At 42.3% G+C, this 13,313-nt stretch overlaps 1 protein-coding gene across 1 annotated transcript in view; it reads left to right on the top strand.

Moving 5' to 3' along the window:
* Positions 1 to 1,831: 1,831 nt before the first annotated feature.
* The window catches only part of KCNK5 (potassium two pore domain channel subfamily K member 5), a 37,069-nt gene continuing 25,587 nt past the window's right edge, over positions 1,832 to 13,313 (top strand). The window contains exon 1 of the mRNA XM_072856705.1: positions 1,832 to 2,156. Within this exon, the coding sequence (XP_072712806.1) occupies positions 1,971 to 2,156 (186 nt within the window). The 5' untranslated portion in view covers positions 1,832 to 1,970. The remainder of the gene's footprint in view (positions 2,157 to 13,313) is intronic.

The raw sequence follows: 13,313 nt of genomic DNA, 5'->3' as shown, positions 1-13,313 counted from the left end.
AATGTTTATTTTGATGCCTTCTACTTGATCTCTCCTCTAGCACATATAAATGCTTTTGGTTTTGGTTTTTTTTTTTTACTACTACAGTTTGGCAATGCTTTTCTCTTCTTAATGTTTCCTTTACACAACTGGGGAATCCCATGCAAAGACAGCAATGCTGATCATGTAACATGCTTGTGGATTTTGTGGTTTCTCCAGTCCTGCTTTTAGGCTGCCAAGAACCTCTTGCAGATGTATTTTCACTGAGCACTATACACGTTAGTAGGAAGGACTGCTTAAGGGCCATGTAATTTTCTGTGGGCAATCTCACAAGAGCATCCATTGGACATGATTCAAAGTTTTACAGATAGGTTCCTTCACCTTCCACATGCTCTCCTTTTTGTTTTCTCATACTCTGTTGCGTATTTTTTACTCGTTTCCTTCCTCTTTCCTATTATCCCTCCTCCCATTTCAACTATGTCCGCATGAGAAATTTCAGCTGGCTCATCTCAGCCCTTTGGTGTGTGGACTTCAGCTGACATACCTATACATCCCCAAATCCTTAGTGTTGATGCAGCTGATATGGACAACTCTGTATTTTTGAGTGTTTTCTTCCTGTTGGGGGGGCTGGAGAAGTCAGGAAATAAGTTATCCCCACAAAAAGTGTTTCTAAGATGAACCACGTCCACACCATGAGCCCTTTGCAATGGTGCATAACCCATCGCCCTAACCTGTCACTGACTTGCTCTTTCCCTGACCCATTTAACCCCATTTCCAGCCCCATTCATTCAAATCAGTTGGGTTGCCTTCTTTCTGCCTTGAAGCGTGAACATGAAGGAGCGTGCACTTGTGCGTGGCTGTAAGCCACTCCTAGGAAAGGCTTCATGAACATGGTGAGCTTCAAGAGAGCTTCTGCCCAGATGGGGTTTTGAGCATCTTGTGGAAAATCACTAGCTGGGGATTCACTCCCTCACTCCCAAACTTGCAGGCACACATGGATGCATATAGGAACATTTATTTATTGAATGTACAAAATGCATGAAGGAAGGGAGATACAGGTCCTGCTGTGAAGGATCTATAATACACACGTGTGGACAACATCCCGGGAAGGGGTGGAATCTGCCGGCAGCCCCCCTTCTTTTCTCCTCAGAGTTCCTGCTTGCCTTCCCCCTGCACTTCACTGGAGCCAGGGAGGCAGCTCTCGTTTCACAGCCTTCCAGTGTCGAAAACGAGAAACTCCGCTGAACCTGGCAGCACGAGGGAAAAGGTAAAGTAAAATTGAGGGACGTTACCCCTTCTTCCCTTGACTCAAGGAAAAATACGGAGGGGAAAGCACGGCTCTGGGCGCAGGGACCACCCCTGCTCGGGGGAAAGGCGCCCGGGGCCGGGCTCACCTCAGCGGCCCCACAGCCGCTCCCAACGGCCGCGCGGCCAGGGCGGGAAGAGGGGAGGTCGCGGCCCCGTTCCCCTTCCCCCAGGCGGCCCCTCACGGGCGGGCTATGGCCAGACCCAACCGCCGCTCTCCCGCCCCGCGAAGACCGGCCGCCCCTCACCGGGGCGGCGGGGCCGGCCCAGCCCGCGGCGCGGCCGGGGGCACCCCAGGGCGCCCCACCGGCCTTTCCCCGGGCAGCAGCCCCGCATGCGCGGGCGGGTGAGGGGAGGAAGCGGGAGGGCACCGAATTCAAATCGCTGCCGAGGAGGGAGGGGAGAAAACCGGGGGAAGGAGGCAGCTGGGGGGAGCAGAGCGGAGCGGAGGAGGGAGGAAGGAAAGAAAGGAGGGAGGGAGGGAGGAGGAGGAGAGAGTGGGAGGGGAGTGTGGAAGACTCTAAGGGAACGCGGCAGAGGCCGGGAGAGGAGGTACAGCGGACGGCGGGGAAAGGCAGAGGTGTCAGGGAAAGGACAGGGCGGCTTCGGGCACCCACAGCCGCAGCGCGGGGCAGCCGCCCCGGCTCGCCCGCCGCGCTCCGCCCGGCCTCCCTCCCGCCGGCACCATGGTGGACAGGGGCCCCTTGCTGACCTCGGCCATCATCTTCTACCTGTCCATCGGGGCGGCGATCTTCGAGGTGCTGGAGGAGCCGCACTGGCGCTCGGCTACCGACGACTACAAGCGGCAGAAGACGGAGCTGCTCAAGCAGTTCCCTTGCCTGGGCCAAGAGGGGCTGGACAAGATCCTGCAGGTACAGCGGGCGCCGCCGGGGCGGGGGCTGTGGCGGGGCCGGGGGGTGCCGGGCGGTGGTGGCGGGTGGCGGCAGCAGGTGCTGCCGGGAGCCCCGGAGCGGAAAATACCGCGCCTTTGGGCGGACGGGCGGGAGCGGTGCTGCCGGGCTGGAAAGCCAGTCGGCTCCCCCAGAAAACCCAACCGTAGCTGCCTCCTCACAAAGCCCGGTGCCTAAAAACTGTCCCTCGAGCGGGAGCGCGGGGAAAGCTCTTAATCATTCCTAACTACTTAATGATAGAGTGATTAAACGGGTCCGCGTTTCCTTCTCTTTCCCCCCAAGTGGTGGAAGAGCTCGGGGCTGATTTCGGTTTTAGCTGGCTGGTCCTGGGGGCTGGAGAGGTTCACGCAGGGAGTGTGCTCCCGCAAGCCCGTCTGCTAAACCCAGCAGCCGTGAATGCAGCTCTTGTTTTAGCACCCAGGGTGGTTTCTTCTGCCTCAATGGATGTTGTGTTATGAGGAAGGGAAGGTGAAGCCAAGCGTCTTGATCCTCTTCTGTTTGGTCTGACTTCCTTTCCCTCTTTTTTTTTTATTTTTTCCCCCCCGTACTGAATACTCTCGTTGTGAGGAAAACGTGTCTGGGGGTCTGAGTGCGGGTCCCGGAGGTCAGTCGGGGTAACAGAGGAAAAGGCCGAATGGCTCGCACGGAGGGATGCTTGCAACTCTTGCGCTGTTATTTTTACTTTAGGAGAATGACTCCTTTCCAAGCCATAAGGAGTTGATAATCGTCCTATCTCGCTCATCTGGCAGAATGCCTCTTCAAAAGTAATTATTAGTCAATAGCATGTATTAAATCATAGAGCAGTATAAACTTGGTTAGTGCCTTTTTATGGATGTGATATCCATTAAAACGTGGTGGCAAGCAATGGTGAACCATGAAAAATAGGCTGCCTGGATATGTGGGGCTCCAGTGGTGAGAATGAGTCATTTGGGACTTTATTTCAGAAATGTTTATATTGACTAGATCTTCTAGTCATTGCGTTTTGGATTCTTTTAAATTATTATTTTATTTTTAAATTCACGAAAAGTCTGCTAAAATACAGAAGACTGGGAAAATGGCTCATTAGTTCTATTGGCGTAATTGATACTGTGCGAGCTTAGAAGAGGATATGGTTCTTGATCCTAAAAGTTTGTGGTTTAAATTCTCTTTCTTCAGTTGGTGGCTGCTTTCTGTCTGCTTCAGATAGCAGAGCTTTCTGGTGGTAATGTCCTTATTGTTGCTATCTTAGTACCCTATTAAATGTGTTTTTGTGGTATACAGTGGAACGGCTGGATGGAGGCTTGAAACTATAAAGGAATGTTGGAAAATGAAAGACATGCTATGTTTTTTGAATATGCTTTTGCTGTTCTGGAATCTTACCAAAATCTTACTCTAGGTTATATCCCAAACCTGTTTTAACATCCTCAAGAAAAACCCCTTATTTGGATTGGGATGTGCATTAACCCTGGCGTGCTTAACTTGCTGCAGACGTAACGCAGAATGTAGATTCTGGCTCAATTTAGGATGAAATTCATGTTGGTATGAGGGACTCGTTAGTTGGTTTTGTTTTGTTTGTTGTTTGTTTTTTTTTTCCCATGATCCTTATCACAATTAATCCTGAAATGGCAGAAAGATTTTTCTTAAGATACAAATGACAATGAAAAAATTATTGGGCAGCTCATTAGAATGGACTGTACGATAGAACACACTGTAGAATGGTGACGGGTGCAGAAGCAGTGAGGAGAAAAAAAGTAGTATAAGGCGAACTATGGCCAGATCAAAATATTTGTTTTGAGTATCTCCACACCACAATGTGGAGGGCATTGCCTCTTCAGTGCATGTTAGCTCCTGGTGATATTTTCGTATTCATGTGATTTCAGTTTTGCCTCTGTACCACTTCCAGTCATACCTTACTTTCCATGTCCAGTCTTGCTGGTCTGATGATCCCTCATAGATATTCCATTGTCATCTTAAGCTCAGGTTAGCTAAAACATAAGTCTTACCTTGCTCTTATTTCACTCTTACTGGTAACTGGAAATTTCACTGCCTGCTTTCTTCCAGACTTGCAGTTTTGTTCCTGTTCTTATTCAACTTCTATGTGAGAAGTGATGGGAAGAAGGGGAGTGATATTTCTTACAGAGGAGGATGGCAGGGTGAAATCTAGCCTAGCTGAAGCTGACTTGGGGTGGGTGGGGGAATCATGTAAGGACGTCAGGTTTTCATCCTGAGTAAGCTGTAAAGTATATCAGAAATAGTCTTCATAGTTGTCCTTTCTTTACTATCCATGCTGCTTCTGTTGGGTTCTCCTGAATCTTTAAAATACTACTAACATCTTTTCTCTTTTGGGAAATCCTGATCATCCTGTTTTCATATTAAACCTCCAAATTTATTCTCTTACAATACATCCAGAATGTTGTTGATTTGAAAACATGTATTCCCCCCCACCCCAATGCCTACCTCTGTTTTGTTCCTCTGAGCCTCTTCCATGGACTCCCTGAACATGTTCTTGGGATTTTGCATGATTTGACTCATTTCTCTGCTCTTGTCTCTTTTTTAAAATGGCCTTCAGTCTTCATCTTAGAGCCTTTTCTCTCACTCTGCTTGCGGTCCCCACTGACACTCAGGTGACTCTCAGAGCCACATTGAGCTTTGCTATTACTTCACTGATATTCTTTTTAATATCCCCATGTAAAACACACTGGATAAAGTTCTTCAACAAATATCACCAACTATAGAATTTTAAATGGTTGTTAGTAAAATGCAAGGATGCCAAGAAATGTTCAAGTTGAACTAACAATACCAATTTTGTTTCCAGAAGCCGCCTGAAAGGTGACAAGAACTGACTTATTCAGAGACCGATCTCTCTGCTGCCCTTGTTCCCCACCCGGGTTAGCTCTTGTGTTCATCTGAGCCTAATGTTAGCTGTAAGTGCAATGGAAACTGTGTGCAACGGCTACAAAGTTAGATCTGTAGTGTGATCTTAACCTGCTTGTGTTTTTAAGTGGTTATCAGCACAGATTCTGAATTCACATACAGACTGGTATCTCTGTACCAACAGTTTAAGTGGTTATTAAGTGGCTGTATTAGGTCAAATACTGTCTAAAGCTTATATTCTGTAGTAAAGATTTCGCAACACATTACAGTAGAAATACACTGCAATTAATGTTTATCAAAATGTGTTTAACACAGAAAACTTGCAAGCTGAGTATTGTAGGGTATGCTAGAAAGAAAGCCTTTTTCCCCAATCCAAACTGAGAAATGCCTAAAAATAAACTTGTTTAAAAACAGCTTTTAGAAGTCTCTTATGTGAATAATCCATTTGCTTTTGATTATTGTGAGTACCGTATTACTTATCATAACTGTAAGGGGTAAAGAAAGTACTTAAACTGTTCTTTGAGTAATGCTACATAGACCCTGATTTTAAAGGTGACTCACTCTGGACAGTGTATAGGCTGGTTGCTGCCTGCCCATGCTTTTCTGGGTAAAGCCGATTGCTCAAATGAAAATGTGGCTGGGATGCTTCACACGACAATTTATGTAGGCTTCCAAAAACACTCAACTACAACCATGTATTGACAAAAGGAACTGTGTAATCTCTCCTCATTATGTACAATTAACTTGGAATAGAAATGTCTCATAACACTGTGGAATAAAATAAACATTTTTAATAGTGATATAACAGTGCCATATTTATCAGCATTGTAGAATCTTAAAAGTAGTGTAACACCTCTGTTGAGAAAAGTCTATGGCTTGTCCTTGCCACTTGCTGCTGTGGCCTGAAGTCCTGGGACTCTTTAGGAAGAGGGAGAAGGCTGAGATCCACAGTAATGACACCTTTGCCTACTCTGCAGTAGGAATGAGTTTTGGAGACAGAAGCAAATGTAAGGCAACTCAGTCATTTCCCTCTTCTCCAGTTCCTTACTTTTACTCTTTATTGCTCCATCCTGATTGTGAAACATCAGCTTAATGATAAAGGAGCTATTCATGCAAGGAGGAGCCCTCTTGACCCTCGTGTCACTATTCACATGAGCAAAGGTTTGCAACACTGGGCCACATCTTATTTACTGGGAAATCTCTTTTACTGGCCCACCACAGTCATCAAAAAATTAAATGCTTCCCACTGATAAACATCAAGGCTGGTGAAAAGAAAAGGAAGAATTTGAAGATGAGCGAAAATGGTTACTTTCAAAACAGAGCAATAAAATGAAAAGAGAAACTGCTGTCTCCATTTAGGAGAAGCAGACAAACATACTGAGTATGAGAACAAATAATTGAGGCCTTTATTTGAAAAGGATACAAGACTCTAAACAGGCCTGAGAGAGAACTTTAGAAACCTAAATGTTTAGACTTAAAGCCCAGTGCTGTGAACAAACATTTAGAAGACTTTTAAGGAGAGCTTTTGCCAGGATAGACATGGCATGCAGGAGGATTATGCTAAAGGAAATAACAGTTAAGTGGCTTAATAGTAGTTTCTCCCCTCTGATTTTAAAGCTAGGATGTCTTTTCCACTCACAAACACAGACAGGTGCATTTACAGGATTTTGGTTTGTGTTTGAGACTGCTGAAGTTTCCTTCTAGTTTTGTTTCTTGGAGTTTCTTGGAGTTTGTCAGTTTCACAATAAAACTTTAAAAATATTCTCTGATTCTGAGCACCATTTCCCACAATGCTTTACTTCCAAGCTGGTACCTCAAGGTTTAAATCTATGTGCAATACTCTCTCAAGAGTTTGCAAACTATAATTTTCTTAAAAACTTGAGCTAGGGTTTAAATGCTTTTCATTAGTTCAACATTCAATAGAGAGATTATGGCTTTTGCTTTGTAGTGATTTGTTTTCCAATGTAAAGTTAATAGGGGCATATTTTTCATAATCTTTCCCTTCCCGTGTGTTCTTCAGGAGGTGCATAAATGAGGTTCTAGACTACTAGGGCTTGGTTGGTTGGTCTTTAACTTCATGATCCCTTCCATCTAAGGTATTGAAGGTGGGGGAGACAAAACGGAGACTGAATTCCTTAGTTGGAACGCCAGATGAGGTGTCCCTTTCAAGACTAAGACTTTTGCATGTGCTGAACAAAGTAAAGCTGAGCAGCTATCAGACAAGGACAAGTGACTGCCAATGGAAAATCTTTAACTGCAAAGTTAACAACTACATCTAATACCTGTCATATAAAAAGTTGACAGTGCAAATTAAGGCTTATGCCTGAGCAATAGGTGTTGCTAGATTTTTCAAATATATATCTTTAGTTATGCGCCCTCTAAGTTCAGCAGCGATGAACTGAGATGAAAGTGTAGGACCACTGTCCTACAGTCCACAGTGCTCTGTGGCATCTCAGACTATGAGTTATGGATATTGCCACTGCAGCATTAGGAGAGGAAAACTGAGGATAGGCAGTACTATGTTACTTCGCAGCTTTTCTCTGTGTATTTCTACATGCTAAATCATATGTAAGCAGGCATGCTTTTCTATTGCTTTTTTTGTTTGTGGTTTTTTTTGTGTTTTTTTTTGTTTGTTTGTTTTTCCCCTGTTTAACCATTAAATTGTTTAAACTTTCTTGGAACATAGTTAAACAAAGCTGATAGTGCATACACTGCAACTCTGCTGATGGAGCAATAGCAATCGATCAGAAGTTACAATTTTCCTGCTATGGGCTTTTCCTTTTTTCTTCTATGGACTTAATCCTTGACTGCTTGTAGTATGCTGTCCTGTTACTTTAGGACAGAATGTTTGTATTACCTGACATGTTACCTTCTGCTACTAGGTGTGTTTTTCTGGCAAGCTGTGCTCTAGAAACCATGGCATGCAAGAAGATTTGCAGGTTATCAACAACTTGTCCTAAAAGATCTTGGAACCCCTGCTTTGGTTCATACTATATATATGGTTATTGCAAGATACCTTCTGTAGCCAGTGAAGATACAGTGTAATGACTTTGTACATATTTCCTTTTTTTAAAACAAATTGTTGTTTTTGCTATTAATACTAATTAAACGAAATGAATTGTTTTGCTTTTCTCTGAATGCTGTTGACCTTCAGAGCAATCGCATTTCATGCTGGTACTTGCAAGTAGACATCAACATAGTAACATACAACCAGAAACAAGCTGGATTGCAAGTGGCAGTTAATAGTCTGATTAGCAGGGGAGTAAGTGAGAATGCTTTTGTGCTTTGGTGCTATAGACCTGCTGATCTCAGTGCCTGTATTTGCAGGGGTTTTATTTTGTGCTGACTCTTGTATGATCCTATGGATTGAATGCCTATGAGCAAGTAGTTAAATTTCTTCATGGAGTATGTCTTTAGGTTTTGTTTAGTCCAAATGAGTTCAGCTCATAAGCTCTGAGTCTGCTCTATAGTGTGAAAAAACCCATGGTAACGGGACAACTGGAAGAGTTGCACTGTTCATCTAAATTCAAATACCACTGTGGTCACACCTGAAGCTCTTTATGGTGCTACAGACATCCTCAGGAGAGCCACACTTAGAGACAGATTGAGCCCCTAAAATCGGGCATGCAATATACACTCTGCATTTTTACTAGCTCTATTTATTGAAGGGATGGCTTAGGCTTGAAGGCATAGCTTTGTCTGCCTTTATGTCCTGTCTTCGTTCTGATTGAGGTTCCTCAACAGCACTGCTGGTTCTAGTGTTACTAGATCTTTTCTTTAAAACACCAAGTTCTTGAGCAGGGAACTTCAGACTGGCAGTTTGTTTTCTGTGTCCACCCATCTTATTTTATCTTTATCTTATGTCTTTATATTAGAGGTCTTAGATATTACTGTGTTAATTATGTACTTACCAACACTTTAATTGTAGGCAGGAGAGATCCCTCCTAGGCATGCCTTGCCCTAACAGCTCTATTTACAGTGAAATCAGTAAGGAAGTTATAATTTCTTTTTTTTTTTTTATTGTGTTGAGTGAACTCTAGTGGATCAAAGGCACTGTTAGGTGCAAAGTAGCTTCTGAAATGTTTTACTCAAACCTCATACACTCTTTTCTTAAGAGAAAGAAACATGAGTGATGAAAAGGAAGTAGGAAACTAATAATAGGTCATATATTATAGCGTCTGTTGAATCTGAAATCAAGTTCCTTTTCTAACAATATGTGTACCTGTAGTGTTTCTTGTGATGGACCTGGTTTTTTTTAACCCCTGTTGTGGGATCAGTTGCTACAGATCAGCCCATCTGTAGGACTATATTTCTGCCTTAATGAAAAGGTAGGCACGGATCGTGATTGAGCAAACTGGCAAATACTAAATTGACTTTGTTCTGTGCCGGCATCTTACAAATATTGTGTAAGCAGGTTCCAACTGCTGAGAAACAAAACCCAGACCTGTGTGTCTTTTTGAGGTTGCAACAGGTGCAAAAAAGTCCCAGTTAGACCTATCAGAGGTCTCTGAACTCTGATCCTTCTTAACAACAAAGATGTCAGTTATTTAACATTAATTTGGACTCTAAAGTAAGTCACAAGATTGTCAGATAATGGCAGCTAATGAGTGATAGCTCATGGAACTTGAAAATAATTCTGCAAAGGGTTGTGAAGGTCCTGAGGTGGAAAGCATAGTCAGATATGATACAGTATTTTTGGTGGCTTGGCTAAAATATCAAATTCATCAATGATGACTTCTGTGTGCGACCTCCATTGCTGCTCCTCTTTTCTACTCCCAACCCACTCCAAGGGAGTAAAAAAGCTTTGGAGGAAAGTTGCTCAAGAATCATGTGTGGTCCCTTGCTAGAGAAACAGCAGCTGTAAGTATGTTTGTTCTGGCCTATAAGGGAAGTGAGGCTGATGAGTCTCCTCCAGGCACCAAAGAAACAGGGGAGGTGTTTGGAGCCAAGCAGCTGTATAAAGAGAAGGGGTCTAATCAAACTCATTGGTGGTACCAGCTTCTCCCATGGCTTCTCTTGCAGCAGTCTGCCTGGAACTCTCAACCTACTACATGCTCAGCTGTTACAGTTGCTGCTAACCAGCTTCACAGACTGTAATGCAAATATGTTAAAATCAGGTTAAATAGTTGAACTGTGATAACTTGCCAGTTAAGTTAGAATTTCAACCTTCAGGCCTGTGTAAGTGGTGTGTACGTGACTGCAGAATGACAGAGGGCAGTTCTGTAATCAACAGCTTGCCTTGTTGGCACAAGGGTTTTTGAAGGGCACTTGAGTTTATGCTTAGAAAATCACTCTTTCTTATTGGTATCAGTGCACTCTGAAAGCTTTTCACCTGTGTCACTATCAATTTGCCCTTTTAAAATAATACTTGCATGTTTCCAACTTTTTTTTTTTAATGGCTTTTGGGGTGGAAGGCCAGAGAAGGGAAAGGAAGAAAGAGAAACTTTGAAGTTGCTTCTATTGTAGCAGCAAAAGCAGTAACTAACTTTATTGTGTCTCTCTGTGATTTGTTACAGTAATACTAGATTTTCAAGGTACTATCTTAGCTGGATTGTGACTGTAGGATAACTGCACTTTTTCATGAAGTTGCTACATAGTCTCTGCAAGGTCCTAAAGCTGCCAACTTGATTAATGAAATGAGCATAGATGTCTTTGTCTTACATTTAAGAGAAGTAAAATATAGTTCACACTCTGAAAGTTCCTTGGCTTTATTTGCATGTGTTTTAAGAATGCTTGCTCAGCTCTGCTACAATTAGACAGTTGGTTATTTGGACAGATGTCCCCACAGCTGGCTGCTTGTTGTTGTTTCCTAGTGGGGAAACACTGCATTAAAGTAGTTTAACACTAAGCATTGACTAGGTGCTTTCAGCTGAATTCTGTGCATCTTTCTTAGGAAAACAGTCTCACTTATTTGAGGTAACTGCAGCTTTTCTGTGGTTTTGATGACTTTCTGAGCATCTTGTATGCCAAGCTTTTAAGCTTGAGGGTTCTCTACTTAGCAGTGTGCAAGTGCTTCCTCTTGTCTCAGCTTCTAAGAAGGCAATAGATGCCTGCTGAATGGTTAGAGATGTCAGTTGCAGGAAATACAGGCCAGGAAGGGACAGAGTGTAACAAACGGAAGGCAGCCACTACAGTGCTTCTGCCAGCTGATCCCTCTTCCCTTTAATACAGTAGCAAGAAGATAGCAGAGTGGTTTGGCTTTCATACATCCTCAGGGATGGGACAGTTGAGAAGTGACAGTCTGTTAATTACCACATGTCAATGCTGTACATTACTCTTTGCCTTCAATTTGTCTTGTGTTAGAAGTTTAGCAGTGACCTGCAAATATATCGGAAACTTTATGGATCTGGAAGTGTGCATGGTTTGGTAGTCTTAAAGTTGAAAGATTTTTCAATTGGCTAAACTTGCTTTTTCACTTATTCAAAACACTTTCTACAGGATATATGCAATGACTTGTTTACCACTGATTTTTGCTCAGGAACTAAATGTGATACGGGACTGAAAAGATTATTGAAGAATTATTGAAGCAGTATCTGCTCTGCTTTTTGTCAGTTATTGATTAGAAGCTCTCTTGGGAAGAAAGCCCCTCCTGTGTACTTAGCAATATAGTGCTGAACATAGTAAAATCGCAAAAGATTGTGTTCCAGTGTACATGTTGTGTGTGTGGAGGGGGTTTAATATTATTCCTGCAAAAATGGGGTTTGTATGTATGCTGACACAAATGTGTCAGAAATATTCTAATTATTATTAGAATTTTTATTTATTATTAGAATTATTAATATTTCTAAAAATTATTAAAATATTTCTAAAATATTTCTAAATTAATATTTCTAAAAATAATTTTTATTTATTATTAGAATTATTAATATTCATTAAGAAATATTCTAATGCTTAGGCAGCTCTTACTGGCAAACTGATGCTATTACCAGTCTAATTCACTCACCCAGCAGAAGCAGCAAGATAGGCTAGGCAAGTTATGCTATTACAGGTCTGAGAGTGTCTAGATCAGACTGTTTCCCAGCGCGCTTATCTTAGTTACTGATTGCACTTCTTTCTATCCTGCCATAACTGTGCTGGCAGGTCTCTGTATCTATATTTGAAAACATTTGTCCAGGGCAGCCCCCTCTCCTTCCCCAATCCTCCTCAAAGATCAGTCTTGAGCTAATCTAGTCTTAAACAGATTTGTAGTAAGTAACATAACAAAATTTTGTTTCAAGGTTAAGCCCTGGATAAACCTAAATACATAGTAACAGAAATGTCAAAGCAAATAGTGTTTTTGTGGCAGGTTTTTCCCCCTTGTTACTCCTCTTAACATAAACCCATCACCTTGCTATTCATTCAAAGCATGCTGTCCATATTGACATTGGAAGTCTGCCTTGCCTTGTCTCCTCCTCCTGCTGTCTGATGGACCGATACAAGGAGAGAGACTAGCATGGTTGAGGTGATGTAAAGTTTTTGGTTGGCCCTGGAAACTTTGTTTGTTTGGCCTAACAAGGTGAGTTAGTAAAGGTTCTACCCCGAAGAGTTAAGTGTGACTCTTTCTTGTCCCTGTTCTGTAGTTCAAAAGTCTACTTGATTAAAAATGTTGTTACACTTAGTACTCTGCTCTATGCAAGTCTGATTGCTTTTAGTTTTGTTTCATTGATTTGATGCTGTTGGGACAAATAAGATTTTTATTCTACAATGTGTAAGCTCACTGAACTGTCAGACAAGTTGTTTTACCAGGACCTGCCTTTTTTTTTTCCTTGTTTCTCTTTAAGATAGGTTGTTAAATAGGGAAGGAGATATGTGATGCTACGAGCACACTTTGGCAGCAGCTTCTAGTTTGTCTTCAAAGAAGCAAGATCTTTAATGTTGTATTGAAATTTGGGGATGAAATACAAAAATACTTGTGAAACCAAAAACCTATAACATTTTGGTCATAGCTACTAAGAAACGAACTCCAAACAGTTTTTAGGGTGTTCTAACAAAGTGACTTTCTGTAAATTTCTTAATCTGAAGTATGTTTTTATGCATGGCTATAAATGGGACACAGTATAATATGCTTCATAATGCAATGTTACTTTATGTTGCAATTCATTCACTGAGTTGAAAAGTTTATTCAGGCCTCCATAAGCAGAGTTGTCAAGCTTGGATCACCTGTGTTTTGACTTGTTCTAAAAAACTATTCTTATACACTGAAAGCATGGGGGAGTGGGGGGGAAGCTTCATTTTAAACTCAGCTTCCCCTTTTACACCTCCTGTGTAGTATCAACGCTTTTCTGT

Source organism: Ciconia boyciana, chromosome 3 (genome assembly GCF_034638445.1).
Source record: "Ciconia boyciana chromosome 3, ASM3463844v1, whole genome shotgun sequence".
NCBI classification, from domain to species: domain Eukaryota; kingdom Metazoa; phylum Chordata; class Aves; order Ciconiiformes; family Ciconiidae; genus Ciconia; species Ciconia boyciana.
Note: the sequence above shows the minus strand (reverse complement) of the source record. Positions and strands in the feature narration are given on the sequence as shown.